Source organism: Cyprinodon tularosa, unplaced genomic scaffold (genome assembly GCF_016077235.1).
Source record: "Cyprinodon tularosa strain WSP-4 unplaced genomic scaffold, ASM1607723v1 ctg924, whole genome shotgun sequence".
NCBI classification, from domain to species: Eukaryota; Metazoa; Chordata; class Actinopteri; order Cyprinodontiformes; family Cyprinodontidae; genus Cyprinodon; species Cyprinodon tularosa.
The window spans coordinates 11,025-32,748 of NW_024039701.1; the positions used below are offsets into that span (position 1 = coordinate 11,025).

Below are 21,724 nucleotides of genomic sequence, written 5' to 3' on the forward strand. Positions count from 1 at the left end.
GTTTGTGTAGATAAGGAGGTCATAACTTTAGTTATTCAGCAGAAAAACAATAACATCCTCTACAAAGAAGATAACCTATAAAAGGTCTTTGCTAAAGAAGCAAGCTCTAAACAAAGTGCCACTACAGAAGCTTGTTATTAGAAAGTTGAGTGGAAGGAGAAACTGAGATAGAATAAAAACAAATATCATCACAGCCATAAGATAATTGCCAGTCCAATGTTTATTTTGCTTAAGTCAGCACAGCCATCTATGGAAATAACTTTTCCGATGACATTATAATTAATTGATCTGTGGTATATGGGTAAGTCATATATCACTAATAAATCATCCAAACAAGTTATCCGTTTATATGGTATTACATTCTACATCATATAACTAACCGTGTTCCTTATTAAAAGCCATTTAATGTGAGTAAACTGGTAATAATGCTGTAGTTGATCAGAGTGACTCCAGCATCTCCTGCTGTGTGGGACCCTCGGCGGAGGGATACACCAGTCGCTGTGGTCGTGGTGCTGAGGCTTTTTGCAAAGCAAAAATGTCTGCCTAAGGGAAACTCGTAACTGATATATAGAGGATATTTTCCAATCGATCGCCGTATTAACCCGAATTCCCCCTCTGCGAGGCGCGTCGACAGAGAGCGACTACTTCACCAGATCACCCTAGTTTGGATTTTACTCGACAAAACAGGTAAATTATCAAGCGGAGTTTGGCAGATTTCGGACCCATGAAATAAGTTGGGAGAAACATGTAGACCATCATTAGTTATTGTTTTTAGAAGCTGGACGCTGAGGTTGTCACGTTCAATACATTTTCGTCTGTGTCGCCTATCTTTAGTTGTCCTTTAATATAGATAATAGCCGCCGAAGCGACGCTGTCTTCCTCGCTTTATGACCAACAAAGCAAGTAGTAGGAGGCTGCAGCTGGCCATAGGAACGAGTTAGTGCAGCTAGCGTTAGCCACGGCTAGCTCACAAACGCTTCAGCTCAACGCAAATGATAAAATAGATTGAAAGCTTCAGAAATCACCGACATTAACACCGCGTATTACAGCATTAGCAGCCTCTCCTGTAGCAATCAGCATGCAGTGTTGTTTCATTGCTGCACTGATGCGATGCTGCAGCTCCTGGTTTTTAAACGCATCCATTCAGAGCGCTCCCTCATTCACCAAAAGATACAAACAAGTGACATAATTTATGATCAATTATAATGTGTTTTGGCTGTCTTCATCTTTGGGATAATGATAGGAACTGGACGGCGGAGTCAAGTTAACTTCACGGTGATGGTCTTTATTCTGCATCCACGAGAAATAACCTTCCGATCGTTTCCTGTGGAGCTAGTCCCCCCGCTGGTAAATGAAGCAGCAGAGATGTGACCTGATAGACTCTCTGTGTGTTTTTTGTTTGTTTTTCTTTATCCTGCAGGTTTCTAGATCGTCAGGATGAATCCTCAGCAGCGGATTGCCGCTTTAGGAACTGATAAGGAACTGAGTGACCTGCTGGATTTCAGCGCGGTAGGACATCTGTTACCTGTTGGTGGATTTTATCTCATTCAACTTAGAGCTTTATAATATATATATAATTGGTTCCTACAGTCAGTCTATCTATCTATCTATCTATCTATCTATCTATCTATCTATCTATCTATCTATCTATCTATCTATCTATCTATCTATCTATCTATCTATCTATCTATCTATCTATCTATCTATCTATCTATCTATCTATCTATCTATTATATATATATATATATATATATATATATATATATATATATATATATATATATATATATATATATATATATATATATATATATAATTAGCTTCTACAGTTTATATATATATATATATATATATACACACACACAATTTCTCTCTCTCTCTCTATATATATATATATATTTTTTTTTTTTGTTAATAATTAACAAAGTTTTTTGTTTTGTGCGTAATGTAGCTAAGTTTATTTTACTTCATTGTTTGATATCTGTTGTGAGATTATGTTTTTTTGGTTATTTAGTCATGTTTATTATTTTTATAAATAGGCTGTCAAGTGTAGGAGCAGCATGCATCTGGGTGGGCATATGGTGAAGAGAAAAGCGCAAGAGAAACATGGAGGAAATGTTTGTCTTTTTTCTGTTTGCTTGCCTGAGAAGAAAATAAACTGAGAAAACTAAAGGAGTTTACCTGGAACATTTTTTTTCTTTTGCCTGCATAAATTACTTAGTTCATGGAGAATCTGTGGCCTTTGTGGATTTATGTTTTTTTTTTCTGTCATCAAAGCTTGGCCACAACATAAACTCTGAAGATAAAAAAGAAAAAAAAATACACCAGTCTTTGTGTTTTCATTTTAAACTATCAAGGCTAATGTTTCTCTGTTTTTTTTGTATAAAAATTCTCCCAGGTTTCTATTCCTGTGGGGTTTGGCTCTTCAGGCAGATCCATATCCTCACAGTCAGCACATTTTAACCTCAGCAACATCACTCCAATGTTGAAAGGGTTTCATGAATAAATGTTAATGCCACTCATTTTATGTGCCTAATATATATATATATTTTTTATATTTTGTTTATAACTTAAGAACAATACGTTGAAATTGTGAGGAAAATGCAGGCACAGTGGACACGGTGGCTATGTGTCATTATGAAATAATAATTTCAGATGTAAAATAAACCGGAGCTGTTTTACTTGATTATCAAAGGAGTTACTTTTGTGTTGGAGTGGCACCAATTAGTCAGCATGGGATCAGATTGGCATGTTCTTCTCTTGATTGGCAGGTTAAAACAAGAACTGATTCTTCTTTTGTTGTTCACCAAATGCATCAAAACTAAGAATTCATTGTTTTTTGATACCTAATTCACTGATCAACTAGATTCTATTGAATGCATTTTGGTAAGTTCAGTAGAAATCAGGGTTTAAAGATGCGATTTAATGCATAAATTTGAATATTCAGGCAATGCCTTTCTTTTTCATATGAAATAAAAATGGTTATATCAAACAACTTGCAGCAAACTTCCTTTTTTAATGACTTCTAATCCTTTTAATCCTCAAAGAAAATGGGAGATTTATATTGGCCAAAGGAAGCCTTATCGTTGCATCTTTGTTTTTACATAGACTGCCATTTTTTTAGATGTATGTCCTGTCTTTTCAGATGTTCTCTCCACCTGTAAGCGGAGGGAAAAATAGACCCACCACACTTGGAAGCAGTCAGTTCAGTACATCAGGTAAGAACTGATCCCTTGAACCTTTTCCCTTTCTCTATAAACCCCCACCAGGTCTCTGTTTGTCTTTCACCCAAACATTAGTTGTTGGATGTCTTCTGCTTTTGTGTGTGTTGTTCCCGGGCTTATTTATGAATGGAGTCTCCAGGAAAAATGTTTCAGTCCAGTCTTGGATGTAACTCCCCTCTGTGTGCTCCTCACATCTGGTGCTTGAAACCTGAGCCCTCCACCTGGGATTATGGAGCAGAGCTGCAGTAAAGATGTTGAACAAAGCACAGTTTAGACCATAGACATGTTTTATTGATCTGTTTGCAATTAAAGCGCACCGCTGTGAATGTTAATCATGTTTTGCATTACTGTCCGATGGATAAATAATGCATAAATGAGGCGTGTTTAGGCTTCAGTGATCAGGTGCTGTGACATGCAGGAGCTGCTTGCAGAGACTGATATTGCAGAGGATTTGCAACGAGTTGATTTTAGAGAAAATTTGTTTTAGTGTAAGTGTTGGAGCTGCTTAGGATGTTAAGTGTAATTGGGTGGTGAAATATACTGCTGGATGTATTTTTTTTCTCTGTCACAGAGAAACTCACTATTAAATGCTGGGTGTGTTTAAAGAATCTCTTAAATATATACCTGCTACTTTTATAGATATATATTAATGTCTTAATTCTCTTGTTTGCCAATGGTTGAGTTTCAGTAACAATAGCTTGGATCCCCCTTCTTCTGAATCGCTTCCTCTAGAAATAAACGCTACAGGACATTAATCTGAAGCACATCCATTGTCTCGTGTGCCACTAGAGAAAGTCAACAATCGAGCTTTATGTTTCCTGAAAGCGTTTCTTGTGTGAATCCACAAAGAGCGTCATTGTAGTGGGTTATCTGTGAAGGCAAAGACACAAACTGAGGAAAAATGACAAAAGAAACAAGAACAGAGCTGTCACACATGACCTGTGGAGCTGCGACCATGACTTTGGTGATACCTCATCATTCAACCGAGAAGGACTATGCTTCTAAGTGCTCTTCAGTAAAACAGGAGACAGAGTACAAAATAGATAGATAAAACATTATTTTGTAAAAGTTTTGGCAGTTTTTTTTGCAAAACTAAACTGCATCATTGCAGTATGTATTCTTAATTAAAAGGCGCGTACCTCTATGTGTTGACGAATGATTGCTGTAACATATGTGGACATTAAATGGATGGCCAACATTGTCTGCCCACTTTTCTGGCTTCTACAGCAAACCGACTTCCTTCATTTGTAATCCGTTTAATTTAATAAGAAGTCAGATCTGAAAAGGTCGGCCCTCAGAAAACACGAGTGATTAGGGATGTCCTGATACAACTTCTTCATTTCAACACGATACAGATATTGAATCTTCCACTTTTGACCGATATTGACCTGACTTAATATCAGCATCAATCATGCCTACTTGTATTACTTATTTCATAGTGTGGAATGATAGAAAAGGCTTGATAGAGTGATATTTCTCAAACAGAAAGCAATACTTAAAACTGTCGGTATGAGAAGAACCGACCCATTTCTTATACACCAAAGACTTAGATATATTTCAAACTATGTGGAGGGGAAGTGTTTCAATGAGCTTTCTGATAACAGGAATCCATTTTTTGGCCTATAATGGACCGAATTTCAATATCAATACTGTATTGGGACAGTTATTCTTTTAGACAGAGCTTTATGGTCATTGCTACTAAGAAAGGCTGCCTCAGATAAATAAGTTTAACATCACTTTCATCTGTTTATATCTCAGCTGAATACATCATTTGATGAAGATTCTTTTGAACATATTACAGAATTAGTGACCCAGTGATAATGTTGCCTAATCTCAAGCAACATTATGCAGACACCCTCACTGTGCTAATGGCAGGTACCGTATTTTCACGACTATAAGGCGCACTTAAACGTCTTTTTTTTCCCTCAAAATGTGCAGTGCGCCCTATGGTGCGGTGCGCCCTATGTGTGTTGTAACTGCGACTTTTGAGACCACCTCATTGAGGAGATGATGAAAGAGTGGCTGAATGTAAGGAGACCAGGTGTTTTTTTTCCACTCATCACCATCGCTGTTAATATGTAACTCCATGCGTGCCCATCTCACAGCTGATGTGAAAAACATGGGGAAACAAATTAACGCTGTGCTCGCTGTTCAACCACTCGACATCGGTGTGAACCGGACCCAGCAGGTGCAGCAGAAGCAGCGAGTTTATATGCAAAGTAAATGGTTGACGCGCGTATAGGTGCAGCAAAAGGTCCTGCAGCGCGTTTTGAGCAGCAGGAGCGTTTAAGCATCTGCCAACGCGCTGCTGCTGCTCGAGATGGAAAAATTGAAGTTTTGCTGCTGGACGCGCCGCATCAACCAATCAGAGAAGCTGATCTGGGAGCTGACAGCGAGACAGACACATCGCTCTGATGACATATGATATTAACGCAAATGAAAAGGGCTGGATGGATGAGGAGATGATGAAAGCGTAGCTGAGGGAGGTGTATGTGAGGAGACCATGTGGTTTTTTCCACGCATCACCATCGCTGCGTGCCCATCTCACAGCAGATGTGAAAAAAAAGGTGAATCAAATGAACGCTGTGCTCGCCGTTATCCCGGGGGGTCTGACAAAGGAGCTTCAACCGCTCGACATCAGTGTGAAGCGGCCGTTCAAAGTAAGGCTGCGAGCGGCGTGGGAGCGATGGATGGCCGACAGAGACCACAGTTTCAGGATAAGTGGAAGGGAGCGCCGGGCAAGTTACGCCACAGTTTGCGGATGGATTGTAGATGCTTGGACTAACGTGTCTGCTGGCTCTGTTGTTCAAGCTTTTGCAAAAGCCGGCATTATTTCTGAGGAGCTGCGCTGCACGGAAAGTGACTCTGACAGCGAAGAAGGGGAAATTGGCCTGTCTGATTTAGCGCAGCTGTTTAATTCAGAAACAGAGGATGATGACTTTGATGGGTTTGATTAATACTTTGTAATAAATACATGAATAAAGCACAATCATACTCAGTTTTGCTCCCGCTCTATTTTTCTACCTGAAAACTTAATCCAACAGCAGCCTCTGGGCGGGTCTCCTCCTCTTCACCGCGGTGGCTGGCAGGTGTTTTTTCATCTAAATAATCTAAATCTTGCAGCTATATTTGCTGTGATCAGTGGGAATAAAGTAGTTTTAATATGTTTTTAAGTGAGAAAGTCCACCTGAAAACTTAATAATTGCAGTCAGTTCATCCAGATTATCTATTTCTGTCGGAGGCGCTCAGACCCCCACATACCAGCGGTGCGCCGACAGGAGAAATCCTTTCATCAGCAGCCTCTAGGCTGGGCAGCCTCCAGGTTCACAGCGGCTGCTGGCAGGTGTTTTTCATCTAAATAATTTAAACTGCAGGCACCCATAAAAGCGAACATATTCCGTCGGCAGGTTTCAGGATTTTAAGTTAATTTAGGAGTGATCACAGCGCTGTGTCATCTGCGATGTGTCTGTCTCACGGCCAGCTGCCAGGTTTGATTAATACTTTGTAATAAATACATGAATAAAGCACAGTCATACTCAGTTTTGCCCCCGCTGTATTTTTAAATACGCAGTAGAGGTATTTAAAGGTAGTAGAGGACATGTACCTGTATATAAAAAACGTGCCCTATAGTCCGGTGCGCCTTATGTGTGTGTTAAATACAGAAATGGGACACATAACTGAGACTGCGCCTTTTAGTACGGTGCGCCTTATGGTCGTGAAAATACGGTAGGATGTGAAGCTGAAAGTGAAACCGATGGCTTGACCTACTTTCTAATTAATTCGGTTGATAATCATCTGATTTCATAGAGCTTTAGAATTTGATTCCAAGGCATTTAGTTGGTTCTTAGATCGTAAATATAAAAATTAATGAGGTGGTCACCTAATGTACTCTGTCGTGTACGGGCCACACCCGTAATCCTAACACAGTCGTCCCGTTTAGATTGGACTCATGCAATTTAATTTCTTTACTCCCTGATCTTCATCACAAGTTTTTACTTTTATTTTTACTGTTCTTTTACCGGTTTTCCAGCACCTTCCAGGTTTTCAACATGGCGCAGCTGTGAGCACATTTGATTGATGCTTTTTATAGCTTTGGTTCATGGTTTCCAGTCCCTTCTTTATAGCCATGCCCAGATCAAAATGCCAGATATATTCAGCATTATTTCAGACGAAATAAGTGATCTGATCAACATATTAAATGATGCAAATGTATTTTTCATCCCCCTACTTATCGGTTATCTGGTCTATGTCATCAACCGCCATCAACTACTCTGAGGCAGTTTTTTGACTTTGGTATCAGAAAATTATCGGTGAATAATTGTGTAAATATGTTGCGTTTTTTTCATTTTTAGTTTGACTGAAACTCCTTGCCTCTATTAAATAAGTACTGCCATTCAACTCTTAAGTTTTTAAAGTCCCTTAAAAAAACAATGAAAGTCAGCAAGTTAGATCTAAAAGGAAACACTAATACCGGTAGGTATTGTCCAGCAAAGGCCTTATCAGTACATCTCCTTTTGCATATATAAATATTCCAATGTTTGCATTTTAAAGCTGTATATTATAACTATTAAGATAAACAGAATATAAAAATTGAGACATTTTCCAGAAACACATAAATAAAACACCCCCAAAATGTTTTCTTTGATCCTTATTTTCCCTTCTGCTTTGCAGGAGGCCTCATTGCCTTGTTATTCGCCACACATTTAGTTGGTAGTTTGATCTGGACTGCTAGCAGGTCGCTCAGGCACATTGTATGTCCATGAAGTCATGCTTTTGTAAGTGGGGCAGAATGAGGTTTGGCATTGCCCCGATGAAATGTCCACAGCCCTCTGTGGGAAATTTGTTGCCTTTATGCCAGCTGTGGTCCCTTTAAAATACCAAATAAATGCCTCTCCATCAGTGGCGCTTTTCACAAATGTTCACCGCAAACTGCCACGGATGGTTACTTTTGCATCTTCTGACATTGACTCTATGAATGACCTCACCAAATGATTTCCTCTTTTCCTAAAACAGCTTTTTGTTATTTATTTGGATTCAGTTGTTGATATAATTAGGTGACAAAAGGTTTCCTGTCGGCTCCAAAGAAAGTAGTGAAAGCACTACTTTTTACACTTTCTGATTAAGATATTTTAAATTGGTCTCTGAATTTCCGACAGGGTTCGGCTTAAAGTGATGAGCCATAATCTATTTTAAAGAGAGAATCACTTCTCCATCGTGGAAACGAATGTTTAAAGCATTAAACCAAATCTTCATAACTTTTCTGGATGCAGGTTTGCATTTGAAGGATGTTCTAGTGTCACGTTTTATGGATGAATTTTCGTTCCGACGGACTCAGGCTGGAATTTTGACAAACAAACCTCTACACCACTTTACCTCTCGAGTGGATTCAAATTTCAGGAGGCTAAAATTAGATCGCATCAGCACAGGTTTTTTTCATTTGAATATTGCAGTACTGAGGGGCTGCTTAGGGTAAATCCCCTCCCTTCAGACTGCAGTCAGAGCTCCTGTCTCTCAGATCTTCAAGGTTAGGATAGAAGCACCTACATAAGCGGTAGTGAACTTAAGGCAAGCGAGTGTGGAGAGACGAGTGTGGAAATTGCAGGGAATGAGGGTTTGGATTATTGCATCTCAGCTGGGCATAGCCTGATAATTGAAGCAGAGTGGGAAAGGCAAGACACTTGAACATTATGCAGCAGAAGATGGATTGGAAAAAAACGTCTAACAGAGATTCATCGCCTCTTCCTTCCAGCTGTGTTGGTGATGCAGACCTGATGAGCTTATTGTGAAAAGGCTCATTTTCTTTCAGGGGTGTATAGCAATGCATGGGTTGGTTGCGGCGGCTCATTCCTGGCCGCGGATCCAAAGAGCCTCACCGCTGCATCACTTCATTTGTAGCCTTGTGTATTACAGTACTACAATAAAGCGCCTGGTCTGCAAAGATCATGATTAACTACTTCAAACAAAATCCAAAGTCTTCTTTTTTTGCAGCAACAGTCGTGCTCTGTCATCCATAAAATGCAATTCAGATTAAAATCACATGCGGAGGTAGTTTGAATAGCCAATTAGATTAGATTCCACAAATCAGCTTACTGAAGAATCTGATTACTTTCAAGTAACAGTGTTGCCAGTCTGTGTCAAGCTTGATGATCAAATCAGATGTACCCACAGTTTTTAAAGTCTTAAAGCTTTAAAGCTTTAGCTTAAGCATGTGTGATATGGGTCATTGACGTTTTTGGAAGATGGTTATATATAGTATTATCTCAGAAAGCTAACTATCAGGTTTAAATTTAGAGCAAGTGTAGTTAACCTAGTAGTGTCCCAATAGAAGATTTTATTTTACTGCTGACTGGATCATTGCTTGGCTTTGGGTGGAGATAATGTTTTTGAATTTCTTAGCTCAATGCACAGGTGACTTTACAAAGTCTGATCAATTGTGTGTTTTTATTCCAGCCTCCAGATTTATTCACAGTACAAACATGTGTGAGTTGTTTTGTTTTGTAACTTGATATTATTCTCTGTCCTGTTCCCCTGTCCGGCTAGCTGCTCGGCTCATCTGTTTGAAGCAGCTTGATGCTGCTCAATAAAAAATGGATCAGGCTCATATTTTTAGATGAAGAGGATTCTACCGGTAGGATGTTTCTGAAAGGTTCATCTGCTGGAAACATAAATATTCTCTAAATTGATGAGGGTCAATGGTTGGAATGTGATGCAGTATTTTAGGGGTTAGATGTAGAGGTCTTAAGGTACTTATATTTTGCAAACCCCTGGTGGTCTATTAAAGAGAACGGTCAGTTACTCTGTTTTCAAGCAGTGCTTAGAGTTTATGTGATGCAGTGTGTAGGCTGGTCGCAGCAGTGTTTAATGGTTTTTAAAGATTGTTTAAAAGATTTAAAGATTATTAAATGACTAATTATTATTTAGTGTGTTTATTTTCATTTTCAGCAAAAAAAATTTACCTTTCCCCCTAGTTTTTAAACCTATTTTAAGGTTCTGTCTGATTTACATCTAGATTGAACATTTTACAATTTAAGAGGCAAAGTGACTACAGAAGAAGATTAGAGGCATTGACTAAAAAAAAACAAAAAAACAAAAAACAAATGTTAACTCAAAAAAGTATTTTGACTGGCTTTATTCTTAAAATTCTGACTTTAATTTTAGAATTATTCTCATTGAATTAAGACTGCTTTTAAAAATCTTGCTTCATGATTAGTGATCGTGTTGGGCTTTGGCAAAAGTATCCTTTGTAATCTGATTTTTTTATTCTGACATTAAAACTCAGAATTCTGAGATTAAAATCAGAATTAATAACCTTTTTTTTTTTTTCCATTTCTGGCTTTTTTTAAATGGTCCTGGTCCTCCTCTGTATGTTACACTTTACAATAACTGTTACATAATCTAGCAATCCAGCTCACTGAAGATAAAAGCACAACTTCTTATTTTAAATTTTGGTTTTTCTTTTTTTTTTTGAGGAAGTCCAGTTGCATCTGTGTTAATAATGAATTAAGCAGCTTTGAACAGTTTTCATATAGACTGAGATCTATGATAGAGAAGAAAATTCCAAGTTTAAAGAGAGAAATAATTTGTCAAATGAATAATCAACATTGTGGAGATGTATTATACTGATACTGACCAGGCTGATGCTTTGTAATGTTCCAGTTATGTTGCATAATGTTGTTTTATGGTTAATAGTTTTTGAAATGTTCCCTGTTTTCCTGTCAGAAAACCTCTTGCTAAATCTGGGCTTTGAGAGGCTGCAGCTGCTGCATAATGGTCCATCAGAGAGGCAGCCTATCAGCTTTATCTGTCATTTCTCCTCTACAACTAGCTTATGAAACAACATTCTCATAACCACAAATAGTAATAAAATAGAATAGATTAAAAACACATTTTTATAGAAACTAAGGAAAATAGTTTTCAGTTACAGAAATCTAACAGAAAAGCAGACAGGATTTCAAAAGTCCTTGTTCTCACACTGAGGCCAGTATTTTTGTAGTTATTCTCTTAAATCTCCGAGGGTAGTGACCAATCTCCCTGTGTAGACTGTGAATTCACTGTGAGGAGGGGTCCGTTAAACCCTTAAAGGAGCTATTATCAGGCGAGCCTGCAAACACCAACCACTGATGCAGTTTGTGTGTGAAAGTTCTCAGTTTGGCCCGAATGCACCACGCTGATATAGTTAGAATACCTGTGGGAGTACTTGGTTTAGTTAAACAGGTATCAAAGCTAAAAATGAAAAACCCCCAAAAAAACAAAAAAAACAAAAGCTGTTAAACTTGCCCATGGAGTTTTCCATAGAGCCCCAGAAGAAGAGGAAATGAATCAACAGCGTGCAAGAAGCAAAGCTTCATCTATGTCAGGATGAAACTTAAAATCTACCGCTCTGCTCACTGGAGCGTGATTTCTGGGTAGTGAAATGTCACCGACTTTCTGCTTAGGTATATAATTAGCTCTGACAAATTTTTGGTGAAGAAATTGTTTCCACCTAGGAGGATAAAAATAAGAAGGAAAACAATATGCTATGAAACCAGTTTGAATTATTTCTGATAATATCAAGAGCTTTACTGTAAGCATGTAGTTTAACCTCGTCATTTCCTCCAATGCCACAGAACATGGTTTTAATGAGTAAAAAAAAAATACAGCAAGATAGAAATAGTTATAGCTTCATAACTAGATTTTAAATTTTATACAGGTGATCATTTGACTATGATCTAAAATTATTGATATATCATTTAACTGCCTTTGTTTGACTGGGGTTTTCATTTGACTGCTTTGATAACGTGTTGCATTAAGAAGCCTTTGTACAAGCTGTAAAACTCAAATAGGAAACAAATACAACAGGCTGAAAGATTTTCTTTGTTTTGTGCAATGTTATTATTTTCAAGTACACCCATTTAAAGAAAAAAAAAATTGGATTATCTTTATTTGAACTTGAAACTGAACATATTGTATTGCTGTCTATTGAGACAGATGGAATTACAAAGATTAATCAATAACTCAACCAATGTAGATGCTATGGTGCTGCAGATTTTGTTGATATTGTGTTGATACAACACAATTTGCTGCAGGATGAACAGGCATCGAATATTTCTAAGCGGCTATATCACATAAATTAGATTCTAAATACCAGATATTATGTTTTTCAGCATATGCCAGATGCTCTTGCTTTACAGTTTAGTTTGGCATATTATTGATTTCTGCTTTTTTCCTTTTGACTTTTGAAATATGAGATGGAGGTTTTTGTTCATCTTAGAATTAGTTTGATCAGGTTTCAGTTCTCAGCTGTTTAGCCTTGCCAACATCAAATTACACAGTGGTTGGTTGCCTCATGGCATGCTTGGAGCATATGTACCAATATGGAATATTGAGGGATTTAAGGTAAAATAAACAACATTTTGAAACTTTTTAACTTCTGATCATACTAGATGATCACATTTCATTGTTTTAGATTTTGTCCAGAAAAAACAAAACAACAGAATACCTTTTCATGCTAGCAGCAATGATAAGAATGACATAGCTGAGTTTTACGCACTTTTTTTGGACAATTGATTGATTCCATTGAGATGCACTTATCAAGCGATCGAAGAATTGAATTAGCACTTTTCCCATTATAGGTTTGATTAGTTGTTGGGAGGTGAAATGCTAAAAAAACAACCAAAATCTTCATATCTATTATATTATAGAACTTTATTGAAAATTATTTTGCGAGTAAAATCTTAACAATAGACTCGGAGATGGAAAGGGAGATGAGAACGAAAGAGGCAAGAAAAAACTAAGGGGAGAGAGAGAGAGACAAAGACAGGAAAGAGTGACAAGACAGATGATATACAGTAAAAGTACCCTTAATAGCAGGCGTTGTTAGCCTCAAACTTGCCCTACAGATCCCAGGACCGATAAAGAGGCAATCCTGACCCCAAATATCCAGAGGCATCCCAGATCACCGGGACACAAGGAGGGCAGACATAAGGATGGCCAAGTCTAGCCACAAATACGACCCCAGAACCACCCCCAGGAGGGGCATCTCCCCCAAAAGACGCCGGCTACAGCCCCTCCTTGGCATCCCCTCATAAACAGCACACTCACCCCCAAAGAGGCCCCCACACCCATATGGTCCTCTCATTGTCATGGCTGCCAGGCAAACTCAACCCAGGTAGTCCACCCCACTAGCCCAAGTACAGCACGCTAGCCACCCGAGACCCCCAGTGTCCCCTCAACCGACCCATACCACAAGCTGAGGTGAATCCGGACATGTTGCCTGCAGGGTCCGAAAATTAAAACTCACCCCTCACCAAATGCGACCAAATTTTTCATTTGGCGAGTTAATGCCAGAGCCCAATTCGCCACAGAGCGAGTAAATGTTTAGGACAGTTGCACTTCAGTCACATCCTCTCATCTTTTATTTTAAGTAAGCCTCCCCTCTGCTGTTTGTTCGTCACATGCCAATAGACAGACGTGCAAAACCCCAACACCGTTATTTAGCAACAACTCAACCGCCAGGCAAACTGGGGTGGTGTATAGTTGGAGAAACCAAGCATTCTGAAAGACAACATGCTGATGCCGCTTTTGGGAAGACTGTGTTTCGCAAGAAGTGGTGTCAAAAGTACACACATTTGTTACTTAAGTAGAAGTATAGTTACTGCAGTTTAAAAACACACAAGTATCATCTTTACCTCTTTACTCAAGTAAAAGTGAAAAAGTATGTGCACCAAAAACTACTTAAAGTATAAAAGTATAAAGTAACCTTTAACAAAAACAACCAGATGCCGCTATATGAATTAAAAGCTTAATTTTACGACTGCTTTGAAAAATTATTTGAGATAGGGCCAAGGATGAGGGAGGTCTTGTTAGTCTCCGTCTCCCAATACGCTCTAGCCTGTGTTCGACCTTTCAGAAATGTCAACATATTTTTCTGAATCCCACATTGTAGCATGGCATAGACAATTCATGTCTGCAGTTTGAAGAACACCTGCTTGGTTCTGACGATTTTCTTTAGCTAACCAATCAGTGTTTGCGTTATATGACTCATCCAATTACACTAGTTTTCACTAGATGTGGATGGCGCCAATAATCTGCATTGGATGGCGCACATGACGTGAAATAAATATTTATAAACGTTAAACTGAAGCCAAGAGTAACGAGTAACGTTTGCTTTAAAAATGTAACGAATAGAATATACAGATACTTGTGTGAAAATGTAATGAGTAGAAGTCAGAAGTAGGAAGAAAAATCAGTAATGGAGTAAAGTATGGATACCTAACAAGTGTACTTAAGTAGAGTCACAAAGTATTTTGTACTCCGTTACTTGATACCTCTGTTCGCAAGAGACTGGCTTATTTATGACGATGATGCTAAGCTAATGAACAGCTCTGTATACATCTAATAGGCAAAAGACACAAGTAATTTGTAGCTGGCTGTCAATCTAGACAGCATCCGTGAACACAAACGGCTATATCAACACAAAGAGGAAAATATTATTTTGCACTCCCCATGCCTTTGGAAGAATGGCTGTGCTTTTATTTAAGAACAATATAACAAATAAAAATTTGCTGTTTTTTTTAATGGTTTTAATTAGGGCTGCAACAACGAATCGATAAAATCGATAAAAATCGACTTTTAAAAGCGTTGGCAACGAATTTCATCATCGATTAGTTGTGTCGCGCGATTATTGCGTCATCCGCCGCGCCGTCATCACTGCCTCTTGACTGAAAGAGGAAGAAAAAAAAAAAAGGCAGAGCGAGTCAGCGCCGCAGGTGCAGTGTTGCCAACTCAGCGACTTTTCAGACCCCTCCAGCGACTATTTTTCAAAAAAGCGTTCTAGCGACAAATCTGGCGACTTTTTTCGGTGTCACTGGCGGCTTTTGGAGACTCTTACGTGAAAGCATGTATCGTTCCTACTCTGCCGTGGGGCGCCTCCCCCACCCCAACCGCGTTTTCCCGCAGGAGTCCCTCTCAGCGCTGCAGTCAGCCTCAGCGTCCAGACTGCAAATGAAGCGCGCATGCACCGGGATTGACGGCGCAAATTGATCACAATAATTAAAATAGCCTGCGCTTTGTAAAGCGAAAAAAGTGATAACATGCAACTTTTTTCAAAAGAAATTAACATGGCACGGAACCACCATGTTTGTTTGGTTTTAAAGTGGGGAAACGTAACGTTAGTTTCTCAGGTAGCTCATCTGATGCTTTCCTTACCGTGTTAGTAGGTTACAGACAGGGATAAGGTTGGCTACTTATTTTACCTTTAATTTCATTTGAATTAGCTTAAGCAGCGTTTATATTTTCTTTATAAATAAATTAACTTGCAAATTATGAGGGCAAGGCTTTTAAAGTTTAAATCTTCTGGCAAAGTTAAAGTAAAGAAGATCCTGCAATTTATGGAAGTAAAGCAGAATAAAATCCAGCAAGATCAGTAATATGTCAATTAATTATCTGCCACATTCCCATGTAAATATCTGTCCGAGGATGTGTTTTTTAGCACCCCTAGTTCTCTCATTTTTATTCCAAATACAATTTATAATTTGAATCACAGGGCTATTTTTATCTCTATGGTTCAGTATTTTCTCAAGTAGCAACTTTTACTGCTATACTTTCCTGTCTTAAAAGGCAGAACTCTTCTAGTCTAAAAAAACTAATTTGTTGAAATGGGGGGGCCTATTGTTTGAACCCCTTAGGGGCTTTTAAAAAAACAAAAATGTCTTTTTTTGCGCATTATGAAACAAAGTACCCTATATTTTGTGGATGTACAGCTACATTTCTCATGTAAGTTTGCGTAGTTTTAACACAAACATTTATTTTTCATATTGCACCAGTACAGTTAACGAGCAACCTGTACTTGTGTGCTTGTTTGTTCTGTCTAAAATGTTTATTTTGGAATAAAGAGGTTAATATAAAAAAAATTTTTTGTCCGATTCATCGATTAATCGAAAAAATAATCGTCCGATTCATCGATTTTTAAAATAATCGTTAGTTGCAGCCCTAGTTTTAATTAAAGTTTTAAGTAAAAGTAATTTGCATTTGCACTTTGTTGAATGAAATTTAATGAAATTCTAAATTATAACTTTATTTCATAAAACTGCACTACCTTCAACTGTGACTTTGTTTGCTTTTTACAAAATGCCTCAGTGGTGCCTTAAAAGGTTATAAGGAAGCGCGGGCAGCAGGTTATTCTTAGTTAATCTTATGGATTAACTGCCATTGATGCTGCTAACAGAGGTGCTGCCAAACAAAGTTTCCTGGTATCCTTTAGAAGGAGAGCAACATTTTTTCCTTTTCATCTTCTTCATATGAACAGGAGAGACGCTGCTAAAATGTTCCCTTATTCACCAATGTCTTGTTTTTATTTTGACTCAAGTTGAGAAGCAGATGGGTATAAATGCATCTATGTGAGTTGTGGGGACCTGGTGACTGAGTCGTACATCTCTTGTCCTGACAGGTATGGATGAGCGGACCAACCAAGCGTCTTGGGCCCCAGGTGGCGAGTCCAGTCCTTCCTATGAGTCCTCCAGGGTAAGATGACCCCCAATCTAATGCCTCTGAGTGGCCTTTCTGCTCCACAGCACATCATTTAACACTCATTACATCAAAGTGGGGAATTCACAGTGTTTTACTCTCACCTCATCCCAGAGCCTGTTGTGTGATTTGACCTGTTACAGACATAGTTTTCTGTGACAACTTGGATTGGAAAAAGCTCTCTTGATTCTTGGAATAGATTAACTTTTTTAATAAACTAGATTACTTTTTCTCAGTCTTTGGTTGGTTTTGAAATTCTAGAATTGTTTTAATTTAATATTATTTTTTAGGACATTTACAGTTTATTTTATATATGTAAGAATATCTATTTTTTTAATGCTTAAAAAGTAGATCAAGTTAATCAGTCACAGGCTTTCTGTTAAGCGGTGTGTGAATTCATTATTGATTAATTCATTAACTTTTATGGCTTTAAATTTGAAGATTTTATTCCAACTGTTGAGATTTGAGAAATATTCAGTGTCTGAACGTTTATAAATCATTGAAAAAACTGACGGCAGTTATCTTGGCCTGTAAAAGTCTCTTTTTTTTATGCACTTCTTTTTTTATTGGCTTTACAATAGAAAAATAAATCACCATGGGAGGATATTACCCCAGGTGGTAGCCTTAGCAGGGAGGTGGTACTTTTTATTTACTGGGAACTATTGGATGGTGGTGTTGTGTAATCCCTCAAAGGAATGCTTTTCCGTTGACTAATGTTTAAAAGTGTAATCACTGGGCCAGAATCATTAGTTCTTCTTGTAATGCTTAAAATCACAGCTTTTATTTTCTACCCTGGTAGAAGGAGTGACCCGCTCAGTGTTTGCGGACTTATCTGATATAAGGGGATCTGTTTTTGACCCCACGGTCGAAACATAAAAAAAAAAAAACTAATTTAAAGAGGTTATGGGGAGAAAATGATGTCATTGGTCTTTAGTTCAAAACATACCCTTTGCCTTCCGAGCATCTGAAGAGCTATTTATATAGACTTTTTCATTTTTATTAACAAAAACTATAAATAGTTTTTATTCAATAAAAAAATCAAGTTCAAGTATTTATATTTAAAGCTGTATTAGTTTTACCAATTTAAACAAATCTGGTTAGTATTTTATTTTGCTCTGATGTGAAACTTTATAAATAGAGGATAATTGTTGGAAGAGTATGTTTAAATAAGAGGATCTGGCTGTTTGTATGAGCAAGTGTGAACAGCCTCCCTGTTTGTTTGTCTCTCACACTCTGGCTGTTCTCGATGCCCTGTATGAATTCCATTTAATGTCAATCTCCTGTCACTTTCTATTAGAATTCAGCTAAATGTCAAAGCCACTCGGGCTGCGTTACCTTGTTTATTTCTCTGTGCCCTTCCCGAATGAACATCTACAGACTATGGTAACATAGGCAGCTTGATTTGAATTAGAAGACAGAGAAGCTTGAGATATGTTTGCTCCAGGTGCATATAAATGAGTGATTCTGACATTATGAGGAACGGCGCCAGCCAGCAGACAGCTGTTTGCACATCCATAAGGTCTGCATGCAGGCTTAAAAACAGCTGCACAGACATTTTATTTTCCTAAAGATTTGGACATACAGCTCATTTTTATTATTTCAGTTCTTCATCCATTTATGGGTATGGGGAGATGGATGGATGCTAGACATTAACAGCATGTTTCATATCACTTTTTTAACAAAAACTTACATTTGATCACCACTGTCTCATGGTATCCGTACTGTTGGACATAGGTTCTCAACATGGACTTAAGTAGGGCTGCAACTAACGATTATTTTGCAAATCGATTAATCTGTCGATTATATTTTTGATTAATCGATTTATAAGTGGTTCCTTAAAAAAGACTTTACGAAATCAAACCAGGTGAAACAAACCTTTCCTCTTGAGGAGTTCTGGATAGAGCATATTGATGGATGAAAACATTTTTTATCTTGAAAAAAATGTTTTACGCAAAATGTTTATATTTTTTTACAGCTCCGTCAATTAATGGCATGTTTTACAGTCAGTAATCATTAATCTCGATTAATCTGATTGATTGTTGCAGCCCTAGACATAAGTAATCGTAATAAACAGACGCTCGCATTAAAAATGTGCGTTGGACATGTCTATCAGAAAATTCTGACAGGCGTATAATTGCTGGCAAGCTGACCTGAGTGCGCATGTGTATCCCATGATGACCTGACGTATTCCCGCTAGTCAGAATGTTGTGAATGGCAGGTTTAGCACGATCACGTATGTCCACATAAGCTATATTTACAATTTTTTTGTGTGTTTTAAGTCTTAATACATTTCATAACCGGAAACTGTTTGCATGTATAGATGGCTAGTGTAGTTCAATGTCCTTTGACCGTCTTCAGAATTAGTCAGAAGCTATGTTTACATACAGAAATTTTCCCCAATCTGATCTAAAACCTAAATGGTTTTAAGATTCGACTAAAATGAAAGACCTGAATGTTAATAACGTATACCTGTAGTAGTAGCTGATGTTTTAACTGATGACATTACTTCAAAAATATTATAACCATATACTGATAACCATTAAAAATGAATTTTTAATTGAAAAGTGTAACAGCTAATAGGAGAGTTCAGCTTATGAATTATTGTTTTGTATATTTATGTATGTATAATAGTGTAATTATGTAATTTAGTATAATTTATGTATAATTATTGTTTAGTTTTTAGGCTAGAGGTTTCACTTTTATTCGAAATATAAATAGAATCAGTGTACCTGATTTAAAGTGAAAATGTAATTTAAATGAAGTGATTTTAATACAAATATATGAATAAGGTTTTTTTTTAAACAAATGTCTTGTTTAACCTTTCAGGGTTATAATAATCTTTGTGAATTAAGTCTATTCTTAAACTGAAACACTTTCTTGACATAACACAACATTAATAATTAATCAAAGTTGTTATAGTTGTCAATAATTAGATTTTATATATTGAGGTATGGAAGTTAAATGCAGCATTTTCTTGCTGCGTTTTTCAGGAAGGGTTTGTATTTTAGTTACATGTATTTTAATAAGCTAGTTTGAGTATGCATGATTTGGATATTTTTGAATGTTTGCAGAGATTATTAAATGCCTACGATTTCTAACAAATACTTCATGCGTTCATGAATTTCCTCATATTTTCCTTTGCTTTGATTTTGTAAGAGGTCATAATGACTTCTTTCAACAAAAGATGTTCTAAATTTTGTTTCATGAGGTGCAAATGTACCTGCTTTCAATGTTCCACAAAGAAAGAGAATCAAAACATTTGACAGAAAAATAAGCGTATTCTTTTAGAGAAAAATATCAATCTGAAGTTTATTCAAGAAATGTGTCCAAGGCTTTTGGAAGGAATTCTGCCTCATCCTTCAGTCTGCTACAAAGGGAATTTAGTCCTGTCCATGAGCTTGTTTGCTGGTGTGCTATGAGTGTGTGATCAGTCGACTGTGAACAGTCCAGAGACCCGCCGCGCCGACCTTGGCTCGCAGCCAGCCGCTGTTTCCTGGGTAGCTGTGGCTGTAGACCGGCGCTCTGACAGGCAGGGCTGTGCCCGCTGCCACCACATGACAACCCCCCTCTTCCCAGGCGCCCTGCCCCAACTGATACCCGACCCCACGCGCATCCATCACGACCATATCATGACTTCCCAAGGAGCCACATGCAGCCATGTATTCACCTGGGATGCTGCCCAGAGTGGGGAAAAAAGGACTGTTTAAACAGTGCAGCGAGTGATCAGGGAGCAAGGCGTGAGCTCTGGCCTGCTCCCTGCCATACTTATCTGACAGTTATTTAGCCAGTAGTGCAAACGTCGCCCTGTGGCTGCCATGACAGAATGTGTTAGTGTCTGCGATGGATGTAGGCCACCAGTGTTTGGGAATGATGAGCGACCTGTGATTGATGATCTAACTGACTCAAAGCAGCAAAGCACAGAGTAATAAGTCTGTTTATAGAGAAAGAAAAAACAATGGTGCCATTCTCTTTCAGACAGGGTGCTGCTGATACCCTCTAGAAGCATCTGTTTATATAGAACATGGAGTTAAATATTTTATAATCTAATTTACATAGGACGCAGGGGGGTACCTTGTTTGTTGTTGTCATCGCTACAGTAAGCCTCTTTTTTAATTTACAAGGCATGAGACTACAGTATTTCTTCACTTTCAAGAAACAAAATTTGTTGTTTTTTTTGTTAGAAGTGCCATCTCAAAAAAAGACAGTTAGATGGGCAGTTGATATTGCATACCAAGAGCGGGCTTATTAATTGAATTGACTGAAAATCATAGCAAACTAATAAGCTAAGATATTGCTTGCTTCTTCAAAACAAAGAAAAAGACAAAAAAAGAAAAAGAAATCAGATTTGATTCCAGGTAATAACAGAAAGTATTTAATGCCAAAATGTAAAAAAATGTTTCAGTGCTTGTTCTGAAGAGAATAACAGTTTGATCCACCAAAGCGTACCATCCCAAAATGCAAGAAAGACATTTTACACGTCCAAAAAAAGTATTGTATTAAGATAAATTAGGAACCTATTAAGTACATTTTGAACCCAATATGATTTTTTTTTTTTTACCGTAGTCACTTCGAAATTGAATTGGGTTTAGATGTACAGATGACTTTAATGCAATTGTAGAGTCCTAATATTTGTAATAGAATATTTATTAGAGGTGAGTATTGGCATGAGTGTTGCGATTCGATACATGTCGCGATACTTGGGTCATGATACGATATTATCGCGATATTGCAGTATCATTATATATTGCCATATTTTCCCCAGCTATCAAAAACAAATGATCAGATAAAACATCAAGTGCTGTATATTTTCATCAGAAAATATTGATTAGGTATTATTATCCATGTTGTTTGGGGTTTTCTTCCACTGTGACTTCCTCAAATACAGATTTGGTGCTGCACGCACAGTTAAAGGGCTCCACAGCGCTTTCTTCCAGAGTGGTGGTGCAGAGGTAGCCCATTTTCCCATCAATGTTTTATGTAACCATTTTTTTTTTGAA

At 37.7% G+C, this 21,724-nt stretch overlaps 1 protein-coding gene across 10 annotated transcripts in view; it reads left to right on the top strand.

Annotated features, from left to right (window-relative positions):
* The first annotated feature begins 506 nt into the window (after positions 1-506).
* Positions 507-21,724, top strand: part of tcf12 (transcription factor 12) — a 91,833-nt gene continuing 70,615 nt past the window's right edge. Inside the window, exons 1-4 of one of the 10 annotated variants that reach the window (XM_038274683.1) lie at positions 507-687; positions 1,421-1,527; positions 3,146-3,218; positions 16,651-16,724. In XM_038274683.1, the coding sequence (XP_038130611.1) occupies positions 1,438-1,527; positions 3,146-3,218; positions 16,651-16,724 (237 nt within the window). In that variant the 5' untranslated portion in view covers positions 507-687; positions 1,421-1,437. Of the gene's footprint in view, positions 688-1,420; positions 1,528-3,145; positions 3,219-16,650; positions 16,725-21,724 lie in introns of those variants that run through there. The other 9 variants (XM_038274682.1, XM_038274685.1, XM_038274681.1 and 6 more) reach the window with 9 other exon arrangements.